Genomic DNA, 21,024 nt, shown 5'->3' with positions numbered 1-21,024 from the left:
TACAGGCACTGAAACACACACAATCACAACCACACCGGACAACCTACGGATGACCTACGAAGTGTCATTCAGACTCTCTGGTAGAGGAGGTTGGATGTGGAGGAGCGTGGGAAGCGCGGGTCTCAGGGACTACACATCCCAAGAACCACCGGGGCCCCCAGTCCTTTTATATCTATGGCCGGCGTTCTCCAGGCCTCGTGGGATTTGTAGTTTATTTCTTCCTACAGGCCCAAGGACTTGAGTGGGTGGGCTCCTCCAACATCCCTTGGCAAAAAAGGCTGTCGCCCCTATCCAGATTTTACAGCCTTCCTGGGATATTTTGCTCGCTCTTTGATCTGATCTCAAAGTGCCTGTATCTCTCCTAGCCAGAATTCAGGTTCAGGACACTTAAAGTGAGGATTATTTCGGGCTTTAAAATGCTACGCGGTAACGCCTCACTGAGGACTGCAAATCCCAGCATGGCTTGCGAGGAAATAGAGACTGGACTACATTTCCCAGCGTGCTCCACGTCCCAGGGAGCGAGCGGAAGGGGGCGGGCGCATGGAGGTTCTGGGGGCGCTGTCATTGTGGACCCCGCCCCTTGGGCACCTTTACCGATGTGATCCAAGGGTTACCATGGAGGACTCTGGACTCCTCTTGCCCTTGGGCCTGGTTTTTCCGGTGCTTGGGGTTCTGCCTAGGAGTCCCCCGTGCCTCCAGGGGCGGGCCCTGAGGACTACATTTCCCGGCGTGCGTTGGGGCTGCGGGCCGAAGGCCGTAACCTCTGCCCACTTCGTCTCCCATCATGACCCCGGTCACCCGCGGAGGGGGACTCGGGTTGTCCCGGAGGCTCTCTGGGTCGCGGGGCGCCCTGGCGTGTCCCGTGACCTCGGGTATCCATCCATTCATGGCTCGCGCACTCTCGGGCCCCATTCTGGCGCCGGGAAGAAGACAAATGTCCTTGTTCTCCGGCCGCGTACTTCTCGTTGAAGGGAGCAGACCCAAGGGCCCACAGTAAAGAGTCACGTGGGGAAACGGGCGTTAGAGCTTTCCCGGCTCCCGGGCCCCGCGGGACCGAGCACCGCGTTTCCCGAGGCTCCCCGCCCCGTCACCTGGGAGCCGGGGAGCGGCGGCCTTCCCAGCGTGCCCCGGGGCGGGGCGAGGCCGGACGGTTGCCAGGAGCAACTTCCGCTTGCGGACTCCATTTCCCAGCGCGCCCCGTGGCGGCGTCCTGACGTCAGCGCGCCGGGCGGAGGCAGACAGATCCTCGGGCGGCGCTGGGCCGGCGGCAGTTCCCGGCGGCCCCGGGCGGGCGGGCGGCGGCGGTAGCGGCAGCTCCTCCTCGGGGCTCGGCGCTCGCTCGCTCGCTCACCGGGCGGGCGGGCGGCGCGATGTCCGGCGAGGACGGCCCAGGGGCGGGCCCGGGGGCGGCCGCCGCCGCGGCCCGGGAGCGGCGGCGGGAGCAGCTGCGGCAGTGGGGGGCGCGGGCGGGCGCCGAGCCGGGCCCCGGGGAGCGGCGCGCCCGCACCGTACGCTTCGAGCGCGCCGCCGAGTTCCTGGCGGCCTGCGCGGGCGGCGACCTGGACGAGGCGCGCCTGATGCTGCGCGCGGCGGACCCCGGCCCCGGCGCCGAGCTCGACCCCGCCGCCCCGCCGCCCGCCCGCGCGGTGCTCGACTCCACCAACGCCGACGGCATCAGCGCCCTGCACCAGGTCAGCGCCCCGGGTCCGAGCCCCCTCGAGCGTGCCCCCAGCCCGAGTCGCGGGTGCCGCCCTGGTCTGCGCCCCCTCGCCCCCTCCACCCGCTCGAGCTCGCCGCTTCTAGTCTTGAGCCTCCTCAGCCCGCCCGGGTCTTTGCCACCCCGCGCCGCCCACTCTCCGGACCCGGGCCCCTGCTGACAGCCTCAGTCTGGCCCGTGCCGCCGACCCCGTCGTTGTCGCTGCGCGCCGCCTTCCCCCGACCCCGAGCGCGCTGTACGAGTTTGGTCCCCCTCCAGCCCCCGTTTCCCCTCCAGGCAGGTACCACTCTCGCCGAGCAGCAGGGTCCTCTCGCTCGGGCGCCTCCCGGGCTTCCTCCTCGGGTCCCTGGCCTGGGCCGCCGCTTTGGCTAAGCCCGCATCTTCCGTGCGGCTGCTTTCGGCTTCGTGCTCCTTCCCTGTTCCTTCCCACCCTTGGGCAGTGCCCTCTGAGGCTGGGGGAGGATGCTCTTTCTTGGGCTGCTTTGTGCTCGGCTTTGCTTCCTCGTCTGGGTCACCTCGTCCTATATCCACCCCGATGCCGTCTGCACTTTCTTTCCGGAGGCTGTGCCACCTGTCTCCCACAGTAGGCCTAGTGTGGGGGATGTTTGTCCTTCTCCGGGCACCGCCTCGTCCTCACGCCCCTTCCCTTGGCTAGGCCTGTATCCTTGGTCTTTTTCTGGGGAACCTCAGAGCACCCACCTCTGTCCTCAGTCTTGCTTTCTCTGCCCGATGCCTTCTCTTGGGGATTTGGGCAGCTTCTTTCCCATAGACTGTGTGATCTCTCTGGCTCTCGTCATGTCACCTCTGCAAGGCTTCTGGAACCCTGCTGGTCCTCTCCTCCACAAGCTGGCCCCCGTGCCTTTCCAAGACTCGCCGATTGTCCCTCCAGTGTGTCTGTGGCCCAGAGGCAGGGCCGCCTTATGCTCCAGGAGTCTCTCTGGTTCTGGGTACATTTATCTGTTCCCCCATAGTGGGACCACCGGGGACAGGACTGGTCACGGAAGAGCCTCCGGCCCCTATGTGATCCCTGAGACCGTCTTCTTCCCGGGCCAGTTCTCAGCCCTCTCCTCCGTGCCAGAACCCACAGGGTTTGGTAGCGGATGGAGCCAGAGCAGACCCTGGGAAGGAAAGGTTGGTGGGGGAGGCAGGGATGTTGGAAGAAGCCCACTTCTCAGGTCTCTACAAATAGGAGAGGAGCAGTTGAGGAGGAGCAGAACTGGCCCTAAGTTCTAACCTCAGTTGCTCAGCTTTGTGGCATTGCTTTACTGTCCATTCTCTGCCTCAGTTGCAGCAGGGCTAGCAGTGGGTCCCTCCCTGGCTGGGCTCTGGAGAAGGAGGGAGCTCGTATGTGTGGAAATCCCTTCAGGAAGCAGTGTAGGCGTTCAGCTGGGGAGTTGCTGCCGCCTGGTCTAAGTGCCAGGCCTCCCCCTTTTTCTCTTTCCCAACCCCCCAGACATGTCCCCTACAGAGTCCCTCGTGCTATCCGGGAAATTTTCTTCCACCCAGAGAAGAGTCCTGCTTCCCTGAGACCTTGTAAGTTCTCAGAGGACTTGGCAAGTCCAGGAGGGGGACGTCAGGCTCCCGTGTCCCCCTTCGCCATCATCCATGCCTTGGCTCGCCTGGACTTTCCCTCAGGGGCTTTTGGTCCTGCTCTTCGGGCTGAACCCCCCTTCTCTGGCATGCCCTGGGCCTGGACCCTTGCAAAAGGCCACTCTGAGCTTGCCTAGCAGGCTGCCTTTTCAGGTGAGATCTTTCTTCCACTCCAGGCAGGCCCCTGGTAAACTCACTTTGCAGGAGGCCTGAAGGGTTAGGGCTTTGGAGGTTCAGAGAGGGGAAGTTCCCGCCTCAGGTCACATGGCCAGCAAGCAGGCGAGCTGGGGTTGGGTCAGGCCTGGGGTGGGGTGACCAACTCATGGTGGTTTGCATGGGACTGGTCTGGTTTTTGCAGTGAAAGTCCCAGGTCTCAGGCATCCCCTGTCCCACGCTCCTGGGCCTTGTCTGGGTGAGTCCTGGGACTGTGATTTCTTTTCTGAATCCTCTCTGGAGCGGGTCCCGGGGCATCAGCCCCCTGCCCTGGTTGTGTGCCTGGGAGTTCTCAGAGCCTGGTGCTTGCTTCAGGTGGGTTCGCTAACCACTTGAGAAGGCTGCTGTACTGTCCCCTCTCCGCAAAATCGCCTTGCGCATTAGTGGCTGGGTCTGCGGTGTGGAGCAGAAGGGATTGGGAGCCGCAGTTCTTAGGTCTGAACAGGGAGGGTGGCAGCTGGGACTCTCGGGTCTGGGTGGGGGGAGGGGCGTGGACTCCTGGGTCTGGGGGGGTGCGAGGGGGCTGTCATCTGGATTCTTGAATCCCTGGTGCCCAGGCCTCGGGCATCTTTCACATGGATTCCTGTGCCTGGCCAGGTCCTTGAAAGGGAAAGGCCCATCTCCCTCCTCAACACCCCCCCCATCACCATGACAACCGGGTAGAAATAAACGGAGCCGAGTTCATCCCGTTCCCAGGGCACGTGTGGCCCCCCTTTCACGGCCCGAGTTTCCATGACTTCATGCTCTTGGCCCTCATGGCCCGCTCTCCCTTCTCCAGATGGGCGGTTTTGCAGAGGTGAGGGAGTTGGGGGGTTAATTTACCCTGAGAACTCAGGACTCCAGGCCCACCCCGTCCCTTGACTCAGCTCAGGTCCCAGCTCCCACCCCGTGTTTGCACGTGCCCTGGGCTGTAAATCCCTTCTCTGTCCCCACTTGCTGTGCCTGCTTGGGCCAGGGCTCTTGTCTCCCTGAGACTGATTTCTTCCCCTGCCGTGCAGAGCCCTGAGAGCGGAAGATCAGGGAGGATCTTCCCAAGTGTGGACCTCTTGGAACAGTGCTCCATGCGTAGTGGGTCCTCCGTGCAGGGGAGCTACGTCTGGGCTCCATGCTCTGGGCACAGGCAAACGCCGCCGTCTGGACCCCTTGAGGAGTCTTGTCCAGGACTCTCGTTCTGCCCCATGTTCCCAGGGACTTGGTGACTTTACCAGCCTTGCATAGCCTTGGGCCCCAGGGGCCTAGCCTCTCCCCTCAGGGTGTAAGTCAGGGCCATGGTCAGTTCCTAGAGTGTATCTCCTGGGTCTGTGGGAGGAGGAGCTGGGGGGTCCTACACTCCTGGATTTGAGGGAGGAGAGAGCTGGGGGGTCTGGACTCCTGAGTCTGATGGAGGAGGGGCTGGGGGCCTGGACTCCTGGGCCTGATGGAGGAGGGGCTGGGGGACCAGGACTCCTGGGTCTGACGGAGGAAGGGCTGGGGACCCGGACCTCTGAGTCTGAGGGAGAAGGGGTTGTGGGCATGGACTCCTGGGTCTGATGGAGGAGGGGCTGTGGGCCTGGACTCCCCTGTCTGAGGGAGGAGGGGCTGGGGGTCTGGACTCCTGGTTCTGAGAGAGGAGGCTGGGGGCCTGACTGCTGGGTCTGAGGGAGGAGGGGTCCGTTATCCGAAGCCCTGTCCTGTTGGCGGTGACTGGGGTACATTGTATCTGACAAAGCGTCTTTCGGGATTTCTGCACCTGGAGAAAAGTCTCTCTTTATCTGGTTTGTGCTCGCAGGGATTTGGGTGTCCTGCTGTCATGGTCCCCGCTGAGCTCCAGATGCCCAGCTGACCTAACCTTTGGAAAGCCAGGGGTGTCATCGGGAGCTGGGTCATTCCAGGGGTCAGGCTGGTGCCTTCCAGGCTCTGTCCCAGCGACACCAGGGTCTTTCCCTTGAGTGTCACAACTGCTTGTCCCCTAGATTTGTCTTGCGGCCCCTATGGGTGTCCTGCCTTGCTGGGCACACAGTGTGTGTGTGCCAGGCAAGGACTGACAGCTGTGCCCCTTGTGCCCCAGGCCTGTATCGACGAGAACCTAGAGGTGGTGCGCTTCCTGGTGGAGCAGGGGGCCACGGTGAACCAGGCGGACAATGAGGGCTGGACGCCCCTGCACGTGGCTGCCTCCTGTGGCTATCTGGACATCGCCAGGTGAGGCAGGGGAGGGAATGTGGGATCCCCTGGGGGCCAGAGCTCAGCCCCTCAGCCCTGATCTTCCCACCCCGCCCCTGCCCCCAGGTACCTCCTGAGCCACGGGGCCAACATTGCTGCCGTCAACAGCGACGGGGACCTGCCCCTGGACTTAGCTGAGTCGGATGCCATGGAGGGGCTGCTGAAGGCGGAGATTGCCTTCCGAGGTGGGCCCCCGGGAGTGGACAGCCGGGGCTCCGCGGCCGGCCCCTGCTCGTCCTGGGATTGTCGGACTCTCTGTGCTTCTGCTTCCTTTCCTGGGCAGTGGGAGTGTGAGTGTGTCCCCAACCTTGCTCGGGACACGGAGTGACTGATGGTATATGGTGCTTGTATCGCCGCCAGGCACAGAATAAGAGCCCGGCACTGGTGACCCAGTCGTCACCTTACCCCTTGAGTAGGTGAGGAAATGAGGGGAGAGCCTTGTCTGGGGGTCTCCTAGGTGAGATTGTCTGCTCCTGGGTTCAGTGCAGGGGTCTGGGGGATTGGTCATCTCATGCACAGGGTCACTGCACCCTGGTGGTCTTTAATGTGGGGCTCAGGGCCCCCCAAAACTCTGCATATGGCTTCGTTCGTATTTCTAGAGAGAACGTGTGTTGTTTCTAGCAAGTTCTCAGAGGGGCTTAGGACTGAACGTGCTCCCCCCCGACGCAGCTGTCGGGACCCGCTGATGCGTGGGGCGTGTGGGGAAGGCTGTGGCCTGATGGGTCTGGAAGGAGAGGACACGGGTGGGGGGCACTGGTCTGGGCACTGCTGTGAGCACAGGGCCTGGGGGGCTGGGGGGGCCACGTGGCAGGTTCAGGGAGGCCGCTGTGCGGCAGGCACCGGGCCATTGAAGGGGACGCCCAGGTCCCCGGCTGGGCTTGGGCAGGTTGGCCGCTGGCGTCCGTGGAGGTGGGCGTCCGGGCGCCCTGCTGTGCTTGGTGGGGGTGGGGGGCGCGCAGTGGGCAAGGCTGAGGCTGAGCCGAGCTTCCCTCCACCCCTTGGCTTCTTGCTCTGAGAAGCTTTGAGCTTGGAGAAAGGCCGGGGCAGCCTCGGGGTGTGCACGTGACCCTGACCAAGCTTCGCCGGGGTTCGGCCGCTCTGTGGAGCCGAGGTGCGAGGCCCGGGCGGCTCTCTGTGAAGGTGTGCCGTCCGCGGGCTCTTTGGCGCATCGAGTGTGCTGCGTCCATCAGCCACCTGCTCTGGGGGGCTTCAGTCACCCCACAGTAACCCTTAGCCCACGGCCCCCGGCCCCGGGAGGCCACTCAGCCCTCGGTGCCCGCGCGCGTGCCCATTGTGGGTGTCTCGTACAGATGGAATCACGCGCTAGAGATCGATCGGCTTGTCACGTTTTGGCACATCTGCAGTCGCCCTGCCTCTCCTCCCCCACTCTACATAAATAGCTCCCCCTTACCCCCTTCCCGTTTTCTGCCTTCCTGGCTGCCTCCCTCTCTGCTCCCGGCCATCTCGAGAATGCGTTGCAGACTGTAACCCCCGCCCTGCCCTGGGAGCCAGGGTCTCCTCCAACAAGGACACAGGATGTCACATTGTTACTCCTCTCTGGGTCTTGGGACCTTGAGGCTGTGCTGTTGCTTGTGGTCCCCTCCTGTTCAGGAGCCTCACGGGGCCGCACCCCGCCTGCCCTCGGTTCTCCCCTCGCCTTCCTCACCCGGCCTCGTGTCCGTGGCGTGTCCCTTGGCCTGCGGCGGGCTGCTGCTTCTCCAGGGGATTCAGGTCTGCATTTTGGGCAGGAACTTCCTCAGGGTGTCACTCCGGGAGACACGCGCTGTGTGTCTGCCTCGTCGTTGTTGACCTCAGCCTTGAACCCCACACGGGCCTTGGCCAGGTGGCTCCAGTGTGGAGGCAAGAAGTAGTGTGCGGGGGGATTCTTGGCAGCGGCCGCTGTGGGAGCCTGGCTCGGGCCGACGGGGCATCCGTACGGCTGTGGGCACCGTGGCGATGTTCGCAGACGCAGCCAAGTGTCCCTTGGCGGACAGACGGATAAGCAGTATGCGGTGTGTGCATAGGATGGGGTAGTGTTCAGCCTCAAAAAGGCAAGAGATTCTGACACACTACGGTGTGAATGAGCCGCAGGGACGTTCTGCTCAATGAGATAAGTCAGACACAGAAAGTACAAAGACCGTATGAGTCTGCTTACCGGAGGAGCGGGACTAAAGCAGTCATGTCTATAGAGATAAAGAGGAACAGTGGGTTCCAGGGGCTGGCGGAGGGGGAAATGGGGAGTTGCTATTTAATGAGGACTGGGTTTCAGTTTCTCTAGATGAGTGTTCTGGTGGTTGTACAAGTGCGAACGTACTTAATACCACCGAACTGCACGTTTTAAAAAGGGGTTAAGATGGTAACTTTTGTGTGTGTTTTTACCATGGTTTAAAAAAAAAAAAGACAACTTACGGGCTGTGTAACTGAAGTCCAGGAATTTTGCAGGCTTCAGGCAAGGGTTGATTCAGGGGTGCAACGTCAAACCAGTCACTGTACTGAACTCATTCTTAGACAGAGTCTCTCAGTGGGGTACGTGGCTCAGATTCTCACAGCTCAGCCTGATACTCCAGCTGAACCAGAACGAGACTTACTCAGTTGTCTGAGCTGCCACTCTCCGTCTGAGCCAGCCCTGAGCCAGCCACTGGGGCAGGAGGGATGGGCAGTTATGGAGCCCCACCATGGGCACAGTCTTGTTGGAGGTCACACAGGAGGGAGAGTAGATGCCCGCAAGGCCAGCAGCGGCCCCGCCATGCCGCACATGGGCAGGCCTCAGGGACCTGCGCAGACAGCACTCTCCAGCCACTTTGCCCACAGGACTGGGCAGGAGGGGAGTGTCTGGCAGGTCCACTCCTAAGGCACCTGACAGGCCCTCCCACCCTGGGACGAGAACCTTCGTCTAGTTGTTAGCAGGCGTGAGAGGTGGGGGCCTGCACCAAAGGAAGAATGGATAAATCAGTGACCTGCGAAGGCATGGACTGAGCGGGGCCAGCAAGCTTTCTCCGTGAGGGACCACACAGGAATTATTTGGGATTTCGTGGGAGGTCCTGTCATGCTGCCACTGTCCCCTGTGGCTGCTTCCCCCATCGCAGCAGGGGGCGATACGTGACTCGTGGGCATGCCCGTGTTCCAATAAAGCTTTATTTATAAACACAGATGACTTCCACATTTGGCAAATTTTAGTGACAGGGAGTAGATCTGTGGGCTGGGGGGAGGGAGGTACAGGGAATGACTGCTTCGCGGGTACGAGGTTTCCTTTTGGGATGATGGGAAAGTTCTGGAAAAGGAATGGGGGTCGATGGTTGCACATTGTAAATCTAAATGCCACTGAGTCGCACAGTTTAAAGTAGCAAAATCGGCCCGTTTTATGTTACCTTTATCTTGCCATGGCCACAACAAAAACAGTAAAACACCAAACAGCTTTGCCAACCCCGGCCAGGAGCTCCATCAGTGAACAGGCAGATTTCAGCAAAAAAGCAAATTGCAGGGGGATGTGTATGAACATGCCGAAGGTTGAAGAGGTCAGCGAGCCTCCACCCCCGCCCCACCCATTCCCTGCGCAGGTAAGGCCCACGGCCCTGTCATAGGGCTGCAGGGGACTGATTGTGGCCGGGGACTGTCCCATAGCGCCCAGCACTCGCCCGACCGCGACCGCCCCACCCTGGCCGGGGCTTACAGGTGGGCCCTCACCAGGCACGCATTCCTGGGGCGGCTGCCCACAGCTGAGTCCCTGTGAACCAAAGCCGAGACCCGAGGCACTTGCACAGGAGGTTGGGCCCTAATGCCCAGGGGCCAGCAGGTGGCGCAGCCGGGCCACCAGGTCGCCTCGGCTTCCTGCCGCTGCGGGGCACGTGTTGTGGGATCCTGCTTGGAGACTTGGGGCAGGAGGTTTACAGGATGCGGAGGAAGGATAAAGCGGATGTCTGTGCAGGAGCAGGCCCCAGCGGTGGTCACCTCGGGGGCCGCAGAGTGTCGTCTCTGTCGTATTTGAGTGTTTCAAACCCCAGTGGTGGGGCCGTGGCGGCTCTTTGCCCGTGCTGTCCAGCAGAAAGCCAGCGTGAGCTGCAAGCGTAATAGATATTTTAAGTAAGTGCAGTTAAAAAGACAAAAAGAAACAGGTAAAATTAATTTTAATAATACATCTTCTTTAAGGCCATACGTCCGAGACATTATCATGTTAGCATTAATCAGTGTAAAGAACACTGTGCAGGGGCGCCTGGGAGGCTCCGTCGGTTAGGCACCCGAGTCTCATTGTGGGGTGGTGAGATCGGGCCCCATGGGCTTGCGCCAGGCGCGGGGCCGGCGTCAGGTATTTTTCTCTCCCTCTCCCTCTGCCCCTCCATCCGGCTCACACTCACCTCACTCTCTCCAAAAAAAAGAAAAAAAAATCTATTCATGGGTTGTTGCACACTCTCCCCTGCCCCCCGCCAAAATCCAGCGCGTCCTTTACGTTCGTGACACTTCCGAGCTCGGGCTAGTGTGGTTCAAGGGCTCCGGCGCTGCATGTGGCCCGCGGTTGTGGAGCAGGACGGCGTGGCTCCCTCCGTGCAGCGCTTCAGAGAGCATGAGAAACCCCAGCGGGACAAGCAGAGACGCGGTCGGACTTGCGGGAGAAGGAGCGCTCCCTGGGAGAGGGAAGGACCGTATCTGAGTCCCGTCCCGATGGGCTGTACCGCGCGCTGCGGATCTCGAGGGCGGTCCGCAGACACTGTTCCAGCCTTGCAGGGCTGCCTGTTTTGACCCAAAATCCAGTGATGTGTAAAGTGGCAACTCGCCTTCTGCATCTGTGAGTGCGGGACGGCTTTCCCGTGAAACCAGAGGAAAGGCTGAACCTGACCGACAGAGAAGCCTGTTGGCCTCACCGCTTGTCCCAGGTGACAGCGCAGCTGCGAAGGGAGCAGCTCCTGGGGAGGAAAGCAGCTGTCGCCTCGGTGACACGGTCTTGGCTTGGCGCACCCCGCTCACGGGCGGCAGAAGTGGTCGGGACAGAGCGCCTGGGGGTGCCGGGCTAAGCATTCTGCGGGCGGTGCTGGGGAGAGTCGCACGTCATCAGACGCCGGGTTCGCTCTGTAAACTCCAGGCTTTATGCCTGAAACCAATGGTAAAGGTAGCACTTCGGTTGAAATGGGGGGAGGCCTGCGATCCCCGTTCTCCCCCCGCCAGCAGCGACCGGGAGACCCCGTGGGGAAGTCCAGGTCCTTCGCGTCCCGGCGGAGCAGACAGATGGAGAGGGACAGGGCAGGGCCGCGGCCGCGTGCCTCCGGGAGCCCGAGGTGTGCGTCCCACCTGCCGCCCCTTCTCGTCCTCCCAGGTGTGGATGTGGAGGCGGCCAAACGGGCGGAGGAGGAGTTGCTGCTTCACGACACCAGGTGCTGGCTGAACGGGGGCGCCATGCCAGAGGCCCGGCACCCCCGCACGGGGGCCTCTGCCCTGCACGTGGCCGCCGCCAAGGGCTACATCGAAGTGATGAGGTGAGCTGGGCTGGCGGGGTGCTCCCTTTCCCTGCTGCTTGCCTTGGTCCCGTCTGTTCCTTCTCGCCCTGCCGCTTCCCTGTGGACTTTTTAAGTTGGGTGTGTGGGCTGAGTATGTCCCTTTAAACACAGCCTTCGCTGTGTCCACAACTCCTGGCGTCCAGCCTCTTCATTGTCATTCAGTTTAAAACATTTTCCAGCTTGTAGTCGTTCCTCCATGACCCGTGGATTATCTGGACATGTGTCGTCCGTTTCATGCAGGTGTGTGGGATTTTCCGGTCGGTGTTCCGTTACTCGTTCCCGGGCTCGATCGCACTGCGGTCAGACAGCGGGTTCTCTCGGGTTCCGGACTTCTGAAGTCTGCTGAGGTTTGCTTTAGGCAGCGGTACGCGTGGGCCGGAGACGAGCCGTGCTCTCAAGTACAGCGCTTTACGTAGGTTATTAGGCCAGCTTTGCGGTTGCACTGTTTAAATCCTTTATATTCTTAGTGATACATTTTTTTCTGTCTGCCTGCTCTGCCAGTTACTATGAGAGGTGTAAAAAACCACTTTTTTAGTTTTTTGGGTTTTTTTTTTAAGATTTTACAAAATCTCCACATCCAGTGTGGGGCTCAGATTTATAACCCCGCGATTAAGAGTCACGTGCTCTACAGTTGAGGCAGCCAGGCATCCCCTACACTTTCCTACTGTGCTCGTGGATTTTGCTTGTTTACCCTCATGGCTCTAGCAGGCTTTATTTCTGTATTTCAAAGCCAGGTTATCTGGCGCGTATGTGTTTACACGGTGTGTACTCAAACAGCGCGTGTCCCCTTGCTGCCGTCCTCGGCTGGCCCTCGTCCGTGCTTGGCTGCCTCACCCTTTTCTGTTGGGGTCGTTGGTTCCAGTTCTTACCCTTAAACTTCCTCTTCTCTCTTTGTGACTTGTACTTTATTTTTAGTCTGAACGTGGAGTAGAGACGAACCCCTCATCTCTGGATTTCAGGCAGGTCTTCCAGGGAGGCACTTAAGATGACCCCTAGTAGCTCCAGGCTCGTGTCCTGGTGGCTCACCTGCCCTGAAGGTAGAGTGCTTTGTCCTCCATACTGGCAGCAAAAGATCGGGTCTGATGCTCGCGGGCCGCTGTGGCACCTGCCTGTCTCAGAGCTAGTCCGTTTGGCGAGGGAGCTGGGATCCTGTACACGGCCGTGCCCGGGCACGCGCTCAGCCCTTCCCTCTTCTGCCTGCGGCTTCCACCTCCGAGTCTTAGGTGGATGCTTCACCTCCTCCCATAGCGTCTACATCCCAGACAGCAAGAAGGAAGAGAGGGGGAGAGGAGCAAGTGTCCATTTCCCTTTAGAAGAGCAACCCAGAAGAGACACACACACTTAACGCTCACACCCCATTTGTCAGACCACCTGGCGTTTGCCTGGCATTACCCCATCCCAGTTACTCACGTGGCCACTCACAGCTGCCAGGGACACTGGGACACTCCTCTGCAGCCAGGCGACAGTGTGTCCAGCTGGGAGTCGGCACTGTCCCGAGCAGGAGGAGAGGCCGTATTTGGGGCAGCCTCGCTCTCTGAAATGCTTTGGAGGCAGACATATTCTCTGAGTCTCATTTCGTTAGTGCCCCTCGGAATGGCTGTGTTTACAACTGGACCCGTCGACTGCACGTGTAGGACGATGTAACCGCCTGTCGCCTCCTTGGAGACAGACGGCAGGGTAGAGACATGCGGCGGGCAGCTGTTTGGTGACTCACGGAGCACCTGCCGTGTGCCAGGTGCTTCTAGGTCTGGGGACCCACCGGTGAACGGGCCAGGTCTGGGCCCACGTGCGGCCCCCAGACAGGTGACCAGGCAAGCAGCCTACGTCAGAGGGCCCTGCGTGCGTGGAGGGCTGCCAGCCGCCATGCTGGGGACCTGGGGCTGGCTGACTCCAGGTTCATCGTACGAGGTTGAGCAGCCTCCTGGGGTGCTGGGAACACCCCCGCCACAGTCATGACAACCAGTCCTGTGTGGCCATTGCCCAGTGCCCCCAGGGGGCCAGCGCCGTCCCTGGTTGACCGCCTCGGGCCCAGAAGGATATAAACAGGGCAGTGGGGGAGTGAGCACGTGAGCTGTGGCCTGGGGACAGCTGATGACTGACCATTTGAGACCCCGTCCCCAGCCCTCCCCGCCCTGGGACAGAGGACAGAAAGGGCGTCCTCGGGGAAGTAGCAGGTGCCCAGTGCGGCAAGGAGAGTGAGCTCTGGGAAGGTGAATGTTGAGGTCAGCGGGGTACGCAGCGCTTTCATTCGGAAAGCCTCCTTGTGAAATAACACCCCCCCTGTCGTCCTACTGTGTGCTGGCTCTTTCCCACGGACTCGGCGCCTGGTGCCAGCCGTGTGCGCGGTGGCCCCGAGCCTGTAACCGTGCCTTCCCCCACGTCCTGTGCTCTGAGATGCTGGCGATCGCAGACTCACGGGAGCCAGGCTTCCTCAGCCTCCCCACTCATGGCGTTTGGACCAGATGAGCCTGTGCTGTGGGGCCGCCCTCCGCGCTCTAGGCTGTTGGGAACATCCCAGGCACGCACGCCCGTGGTGGGACAACCAGCAGTGTCTCCAGACACTGCCCAACGTCCCTGGCGGCCAGTTTCCCCGTGGCTGGGACCCGCCACCCTCCGCAAGCTGGTTCCTAGAGCAGTACTGCCCCGAGGCTGCTCCTTCTGGGGCCTCAGCCTTTTCAGCGGCTCTGGGGCTATCTGTCCCACAATGGGGGGCGGCGGTCAAGAGAGCGGCGCCCCCCTGCAGGTGCAAGGAGCGGTGCTTTGGAGGCAGCAGCCCCACACACGGGCTCCCGGCCACCTGCCTGGGACCGGGTCAGTGCTGTCATGGGCCATGCGCCGCCAGCCACGTGTCGGCCCTCGGTGTGGAAGCCCTATCTTGGTCCTTGACTCTCAGCCGTCCTGGTCCCCAGGCTGCTCCTTCAGGCCGGCTACGACCCGGAGCTCCGGGATGGGGACGGCTGGACCCCCCTGCACGCGGCGGCCCACTGGGGTGTGGAGGATGCCTGCCGCCTGCTGGCGGAGCACGGTGGGGGCATGGACTCCCTGACCCACGCGGTGAGGGCCGGGCGGCTTGGGGGCGGGGGTGGGGCTGGGGGTTGGGGGGGGAGGGATGGTGGGGAGGGCCCCCCTCACCTCCGCCCTCCTCCCTCCCCACCAGGGCCAGCGTCCCTGTGACCTGGCGGATGAAGAGGTGCTGAGTCTGTTGGAGGAGCTGGCCCGGAAGCAGGAGGACGTGAGTCTCGGGGCGCCCTCTCTCCCTGCGGCAGGCTGAGTGAGGCCCCCCTGCTCTGCCCAGCCGTGACCGGCAGGAAGAGGAGTCGTGGGGAGGGGATGGGGTCTGGGGCGGAGGCAGGGCCCCGGGCTCAATCACCCCTTGGGATAAGGGTGAGGATTCTCTGTCCCAGGCTCGGGACCAGCCGCGAGCCGGGCCTTGTTGCCGGAATAATGCAGAGTAAAGGGATGAATGGCGGGCGTCTGGGCTCTGAAGCCTGGCTCGGCCATGGATTTGCTGTGTGAGCTCAGGCTGGTCGCTGAACCCCTCTGGGCCTCCGTTTCCTCACCTCTGAAATGGGGATAACGGTGTGTGCAGCTTTATGAGGAGCTGTGTGGGGTATATGCTGTTCTGTGAGGGGCATGTACGTTACTGAACGAGAACGTCTGGTCATTGCTCGGCAGATGGTAAGCCGTGTGGGTGGCCAGCGGCCTCTCCTGGGGGCCGGACCCTGGCCTAGAGCTTCCCGTGAGCGGCAGGTAGCTGGACGCACATCCCTCTGGTGGAAGGCGGGCCGTGGTTCTGGCCTGGTGGGCGTGGCACGGGTTGGGGGAATAGCATGTGCCAAGGCTGGGGGAGCGTGAGGCAGGGGGCCCTGGACGGGGGCCCAGCCAAAGGGCCTTGACTGCCAGGCGGAGGAGCGGCGTGAGGCTGAGGGTGAAGGTGACGGGGCCGCAGTGGGCTTTGTTGATGGGGCAGGGTCATCCCGCGGCGAGGGGGAGCACAGACCTGTGTGTGCCTCCAGCCTGGAGGGAGTGCGCCCGCACGCGGGGCTTGCGGGCTGGGCTGGGTCCGGCAGGCGCGGTGACCGGCTGTTCTAGGGAAGGAACCGTTGTCCAGAGGCTGGGCCGGTGCCCAGCGAGCCGTAGAGAGGGGGCTCCTGGGTCGGAGGACCAGGCCAGTGTCCTGGGCGAGCAGGGCTTCCTGGGAGGAAAGAGCCTTTCTGGGGATGAGCCCAGAGGTGGCTATGAGAGCTCAAGGGACCCAGACATGGCACAGCCACCTGCACAACACCCCGATGAGCCCACAGACCCTCCACGCGCACCCCTGGAGCGGAGCATGTTGTGTCTAGAGCATTCTCGAGCTCAGACGAGCAGAGCACTGCGTGCTGGGCCCGGATGCGGGGGCTGCGGGGCCCTCCCAGCAGCCTGCTTTCTCCCCTCACAGCTGCGGAACCAGAAGGAGGCCTCCCAGAGCAGGAGCCAGGAGCCCCAGGTGCCTTCCAGCAGCAAACACCGAAGGTAGTAGGCGGGCGCCTGGGTGGTGGGTGCGCTGGGGTCTCCTGGGGCTTGGACCCCAACTCCCTGCCCTTCCCACCAGGAGCTCTGTGTGTCGTCTGAGCAGCCGAGAGAAGATCTCCCTCCAGGATCTGTCCAAAGAGCGCCGGCCTGGGGGTGCAGGGGGGCCCCCAATACAGGACGAGGATGAGGGAGAAGAAGGCCTCACAGGTGGGGCTGCTGTCTGGGCTTCTGGGTCTAGGAAGAGGGAGCCGGAACCCGGACTCCTGGGTCTGAGGGAGAAGGGGGTTGTGGGCCTGAATTCTAGGTCTAAGGGAGGAGGGGGCTGGGCGTCTGGACTCCTGGGTCTGAGGGAGGAGAGGCTGGGGTCCAGACTCCTGGGTCTGAGGGAGGAGGGGGTTGTGGGCCTGAACTCTGGGGTCTGAGGGAGGGGGAGCTGGGGCTGAGAGACAGCCGGCATCTCCATTTTCCTATACCACAGGGCCACCCTCTCCGGAATCCAGAGCTCTCAATGGAGTGTCTTCCCCGCCACCCCCTGGCCCTCAGGGCCCCGTGGTGAGTCTGGGTGCCCTAGAGGGTGATGCTAACTTGGGAGGGGCGGGGAGGGATGCCATGAACCCTGCAGCCCTCTCTCAGGGTACGTAGGGTGAAGATTAGTTTCCAGAGTTCCCCCGACCAACTGTCTGCTGCTTTCTGGCTGCAGCGTCAGGGGCTGATGGGAGCTGTGGGTTGTGTGGTCCTTCTGGGGTCACTTGAAGAATCGGGGAAGGATCCTCTGCGTAACAGACGCCTTTCTCCTCCCCAGCCTCCAGAGGAGGCCCCCTTCTCGGGGCGCTTTGGCCTCCAGAAGACAGGCAGCTCTGGGACCCTGGGGCCCACAGACAGGCAGGGGGCCGAGGGCACCCCTGGGGCTGGGCTGCAGCGCTCGGCTTCCTCCTCGCGGCTGGAAAGGAGCTCCGTTCAGGTGCGTGGGGAGAGGGGCGGGGGACCAAGCCCTGCCTAGTCGAGGAGAATGTCCACTCCGATCTGGGCCTCTTTCCACAGGCCAAGGAGCCCCGTCTGGCCAGAATTACACCGACGCCCTCCCGCAAGCTGCCGGAGCCCTCTACCTTGTGAGTAGCAGCCTAGGGCCTGGGCTGTCGGGGCGGGAGGCAGGTCTGGGGTCCACCCTCGTCAGCATGACCCTCAGCAAGTCCCTTTGCTCTCTGAGGTCTCTGCCCGCCACCGCTCTGGGCCTCCGTTTTCCTCCAGTGCGTCAAGTAAAGCTCGTCGTGAATCTTGCGAGTCACAGTGACGGGACCTCCTGTGACCTCTGGCTGCACCTCCCGCCCCCTCCCTTCCTGATGCAGGCGCGCTCCTGCCCCAGGGCCTTGGCTCTGCAGCCGTCTCCTTCGCTCCAGAGTCCTTTAGCCTTCTGGCCTGTCATAGGACGTACACGAGTTTTTACTTCGTGTTTGTTCTGCATCTGTTGATGTTGGACTCGTGGGGGCAGAGGGACTTGGCTTCTGCTCACCGCTGCGTCTCCAGCACCTGCCTTGTAACCCGAGTTTGAGTAAAATTTGCTGGATGCCTGAATTCACACAGGTTTGAGATCTCCAGGCGTCCTCCCTCGGCTGACTGCTCTCCCTCCTCCAGGATTGCGGAGCCGGAATCCCCGGTGAAGCCCAGTGTCCCTGCAGCCTCCACAGCGCCCCCAGCTGACTCCCGGGACCGGCGGAGGTGAAGAGGCAGCGGGTGGGAAGCCCCTTTCTCCCTGCTGGGAAGAACTGCGTGGCCGGGCCTGGGTCCCCACGTCTCCGACAGGCGCTCCCTGGTGGGGGGGGGGGGCGTTTGTCCCAGGGTTGGCTGTGAGTTGGAAGTTCCCTGAAGACCTGAAGAGTGTCAGCCATGAGACGGGAACAGGGCTCAAAGGACCCTCCCTGAGGTTGGGACCTTTCACTCAGGTCCTACCAGATGCCTGTGCGGGATGAGGAGTCTGAATCCCAGCGGAAGGCTCGCTCTCGCCTCATGCGCCAGTCTCGGAGGTCCACACAGGTGGGGGCGTGGGCTGGGGCCTGCACTCCTGGGTTTGCGGGAGGAGGGGTCAGGGGTCTGGACTCCTGGTTCTGAGGGAGGAGGGGGCTGGGGATCTGGACTCCTGGGTCTGAGGGAGGAGGGGGCTGGGGATCTGGGCTCCTGGGTCTGAGGGAGGAGGGGGCTGGGGATCTGGGCTCCTGGGTCTGAGGGAGGGAGAAGAGGCTGGGGGTCTGCACTCCTGGGTCTGAGGGAGGAGAGGCTGGGGGTCTGCACTCCTGGGTCTGAGGGAGGAGAGGCTGGGGGTCTGCACTCCTGGGTCTGAGGGAGGAGGGGCCTGGGGGCCTGGCCTCCTGGGTCTGAGGGAGGAGAGGCTGGGGGTCTGCACTCCTGGGTCTGAGGGAGGAGAGGCTGGGGGCCTGGCCTCCTGGGTCTGAGGGAGGAGGGGGCTGGGGGTCTGGACTCCTGGGTCTGAGGGAGGAGGGGCTGGGGACTGGACTCCTGATCTGAGGGAGGAGGGGGCTGGGGGCCTGGCCTCCGGGGTCTGAGGGAGGAGGGGCCTGGGGTCTGGACTCCTGGGTCTGAGGGAGGAGGGGCCTGGGGTCTGGACTCCTGGGTCTGAGGGAGGAGGGGCTGGGCCCTCAGCTTGGTGATCCCTGACTGTCCCCGCTCTGCCAGGGTGTGACTCTGACCGATCTGAAGGAGGCGGAGAAGGTAGCAGGGAAGGCGCCAGAGCCGGAGAAGTCGTGCCTGCAGAGCCTGGTGAGAGGGGTCGGGGAGCAGGCACGGGGTGCTGGAAGATGGCCTTGGCTTCTGACCTCCCTGCCCCTCTCCTCCAGGACCCATCTCGGCGACCCCGAGTCCCTGGGGTGGAGAACTCTGATGGCCCTGCCCCGAGAGGTGAGGTCTGGTTTCTGGGAGGTGGTCCTCCTGCCCTCTGGCCTCCCAGCTCTCCTGCTGCAGTGTTTTCTGGGGGGTCGGGCTAAGGACCCTGACCCTGCAGGAAGAGAGGCCCCTCCACAGGTTTCTGGGCTGATTTCTGTCCGTCCCCCTAGCAGAGGCGCCTGACGGGCAGGGGCAGGGACCACAGGCCGCCAAGGAGCATCGCAGAGTCGGCAAGGAGTGGAGGGGGCTTGCAGAGGTGAGGGGTGGGGCCCGGGTGGGCCTTGGAGGCAGGGTGGTGGGCCAGACTCCCCTCCTGGCATCAGGCTGAACCCCACCTCTGCCCGCAGGGGGAGGAGGCGGAGCCGGCCGACCGCAGCCCAGAGTCCAGGTACAGGGTTGGCCGGGAAGGGTTTGGGCTGTCTGTAGGGCTGTGGAGAGCCCCGCTGACGCCCGGCCCGCCTCCGCCCCAGCACTTCAGAGGGCGGCTCGTCCCCTTGCAGGCAGCGGGACCCCGAACCAGCCTCAGAAGAGCCCGATGGAGGCTTCAGAAAGGTTCGCAGACCCCCCCCTCCCCAGTCGGCCTCGGTCCCTGTAGCCCCCTATCTGTGGCTCTGCCTGCCACATCCCTGCACCACCCCCCCCACAGCCTCGGGGCTGGCAGGCCTGACCCTGTCCCTCCCCCCGGGCCCCCCAGCTGTACTCAGAGCTGCGCAGTGAGAACGAGCGGCTTCGCGAGGCCCTGACGGAGACCACACTGCGCCTGGCACAGCTCAAGGTGGAGCTGGAGCGCGCCACGCAGGTGCGGCCGCGGTCTGCGCTCGCCCGGGCTTACCGTGTGAGCTCGGCACCCACCGCTGGGCGGGGAAGCCCGAGCCACGGAGTGAGGGGGGACGGGGTCGGGGTGGGGTGGATCCTTGGGGGCGGGCCGGGTGGTGAGGAATGGGGCCCTCCAGAGCCTGGGCAGCTGTCCCCCTCCCGGACCTCGTGGTTTGGACATTTGTCTTTCCTCTGTTCTCACCAGAGGCAGGAGCGCTTCGCAGAGAGACCGGCCCTCCTGGAGCTGGAGAGATTCGTGAGTAGGGGCTGCTGGAGCGGGGCCCGGTGTGGCCTCAGCCTTACAAACCCCCTTACAACCTGGCCGTCCGCCCTCTGCCCTTGCCAGCCTTAAGGGCTGCTGGCCCTCCCCACCCCCCGGCCCCTGGGCCTCACGCCTCCCGTTGGTTCCAGGAGCGCAGGGCCCTGGAGAGAAAGGCGGCCGAGCTCGAGGAGGAGCTAAAGGTGAGTACTAAGGGGGCGCCATGGGCAGGGGGTTCCCCGGGCCCGGCCCCCGGCTGACCGCTCTCCGCCCCTCCTCTCCCACAGGCCCTGTCCGACCTCCGGGCTGACAACCAGAGGCTCAAGGACGAGAACGCAGCCCTGATCCGCGTCATCAGCAAACTCTCTAAGTGACTCCGGAGAAGGGCCTTCCCCCGCACCCGTCTCTATCCAGCTGCTTCTGCCACACGCATCCCTTCCCCTGTGTGAGCACGAGTGACAGGGCTCCCAGGGGGTCTCTGAGAAGCCATAGCCTCCCTTCGGGGCCTCCAGACTGTGAGGGGAGTACAGAGTCCCCAGGAGCCAAGGGGGGCCCCCGAGGCCAGGATGGAGGCGACAGGCCGAGCCAGGTAGGGGGACGTTGCTGAGGGGGGCTCGGGGCTGGAGGTGGGACCAGGGAGGAACCGAGGACCAGGAAGTGCCAGGACCAGTAGCCAGGACCAGAGTGGCCACCAGAGGTGCCCCTCTCACGTGTGATGCCACCCCAGTCACCCCTCCCGTTCCTGAACAGGGATCCGAGAGAGTGCCAAGAGTCCCGCCCCCCCGGGCCAGGCGGGGCTGTATATAGGGTCCGTGTGCAATAGGGAGGGAGGTCTCTATTTTTTGCTGCCCCCTCCCCGCCCACTGTCAGGGGCAGGGGGAGAAGATATTTTCAAGACAAAGCACAGGCACCACAAATAAAAGTCGTGAAGTTGCCGCCCAGTGACTGTGTCCCGGGGGTGGGGGTGTGTGTGTGTGCAGTGCTTCCCTGTGCCTCTGTGCGTGTCCCTGGCCAGACCCTTGGAGTGCGGGGATGGGGTGCCGGGGGTGCATGGGAAGGGCTTGCAGGGAGGGGGGGCCACCTCGATCCATGGCCCCGAACCAGGGCTGTTGTGGTAGCCGCAGGCGGGAACGCGCAGCTGGCCCAGAGGCCCGGGCTCACCAGTGCTCCTGGAACGAATTTGAGCCAGCTGCCAACACTGATCTTAAAAACCCTAGGATTTGGGCTTTTTTGGCTACTCGAATGGGATAGTAGGAGCTCTTCATCCGGCACGGTCACAGGTGGCTGGGGCTGGGCACGAAGATGGGGCGTTCTTTCATTCCTGGTCCTGTTCTCCT

At 63.0% G+C, this 21,024-nt stretch overlaps 1 protein-coding gene across 8 annotated transcripts; it reads left to right on the top strand.

Moving 5' to 3' along the window:
* The first annotated feature begins 1,289 nt into the window (after positions 1–1,289).
* Positions 1,290–20,622, top strand: PPP1R12C (protein phosphatase 1 regulatory subunit 12C). Of its 8 annotated transcripts, none has more exons than XM_080829026.1 (22): positions 1,290–1,691; positions 5,568–5,698; positions 5,786–5,904; positions 11,025–11,184; positions 14,115–14,259; positions 14,363–14,437; positions 15,644–15,717; positions 15,797–15,924; positions 16,196–16,269; positions 16,520–16,678; positions 16,759–16,826; positions 17,350–17,433; positions 17,658–17,748; positions 18,406–18,489; positions 18,567–18,627; positions 18,786–18,868; positions 18,960–19,000; positions 19,113–19,164; positions 19,307–19,411; positions 19,634–19,684; positions 19,840–19,890; positions 19,975–20,622. In XM_080829026.1, the coding sequence occupies exons 1-22, from the start codon at positions 1,371–1,373 to the stop codon at positions 20,059–20,061; spliced, it is 2,244 nt and encodes a 747-aa protein (XP_080685152.1). In that variant the 5' UTR covers positions 1,290–1,370; the 3' UTR covers positions 20,062–20,622. The 8 variants fall into 8 exon arrangements, with proteins under 8 accessions (XP_080685152.1, XP_080685150.1, XP_080685151.1 ...); XM_080829024.1 differs by having other exon boundaries at positions 19,083–19,164; XM_080829025.1 differs by having other exon boundaries at positions 18,783–18,868.
* Positions 20,623–21,024: the final 402 nt, after the last annotated feature.

The sequence above is a fragment of the Martes martes genome, assembly GCF_963455335.1.
Source record: "Martes martes genome assembly, chromosome: 17".
In the NCBI taxonomy this organism is placed as follows: domain Eukaryota; kingdom Metazoa; phylum Chordata; class Mammalia; order Carnivora; family Mustelidae; genus Martes; species Martes martes.
Note: the sequence above shows the minus strand (reverse complement) of the source record. Positions and strands in the feature narration are given on the sequence as shown.

Bases quoted from the DNA above. Each gene is read 5' to 3' on its own strand.
- PPP1R12C (XM_080829019.1), top strand. From the start codon at position 1,371: ATGTCCGGCGAGGACGGCCCAGGGGCGGGCCCGGGGGCGGCCGCCGCC. The intron at 11,185-14,114 runs GTGAGCTGGGCT...CCTGGTCCCCAG, and splicing joins GGCTACATCGAAGTGATGAG to GCTGCTCCTTCAGGCCGGCT. The intron at 18,869-18,959 runs GTGAGGGGTGGG...CTCTGCCCGCAG, and splicing joins AGTGGAGGGGGCTTGCAGAG to GGGGAGGAGGCGGAGCCGGC.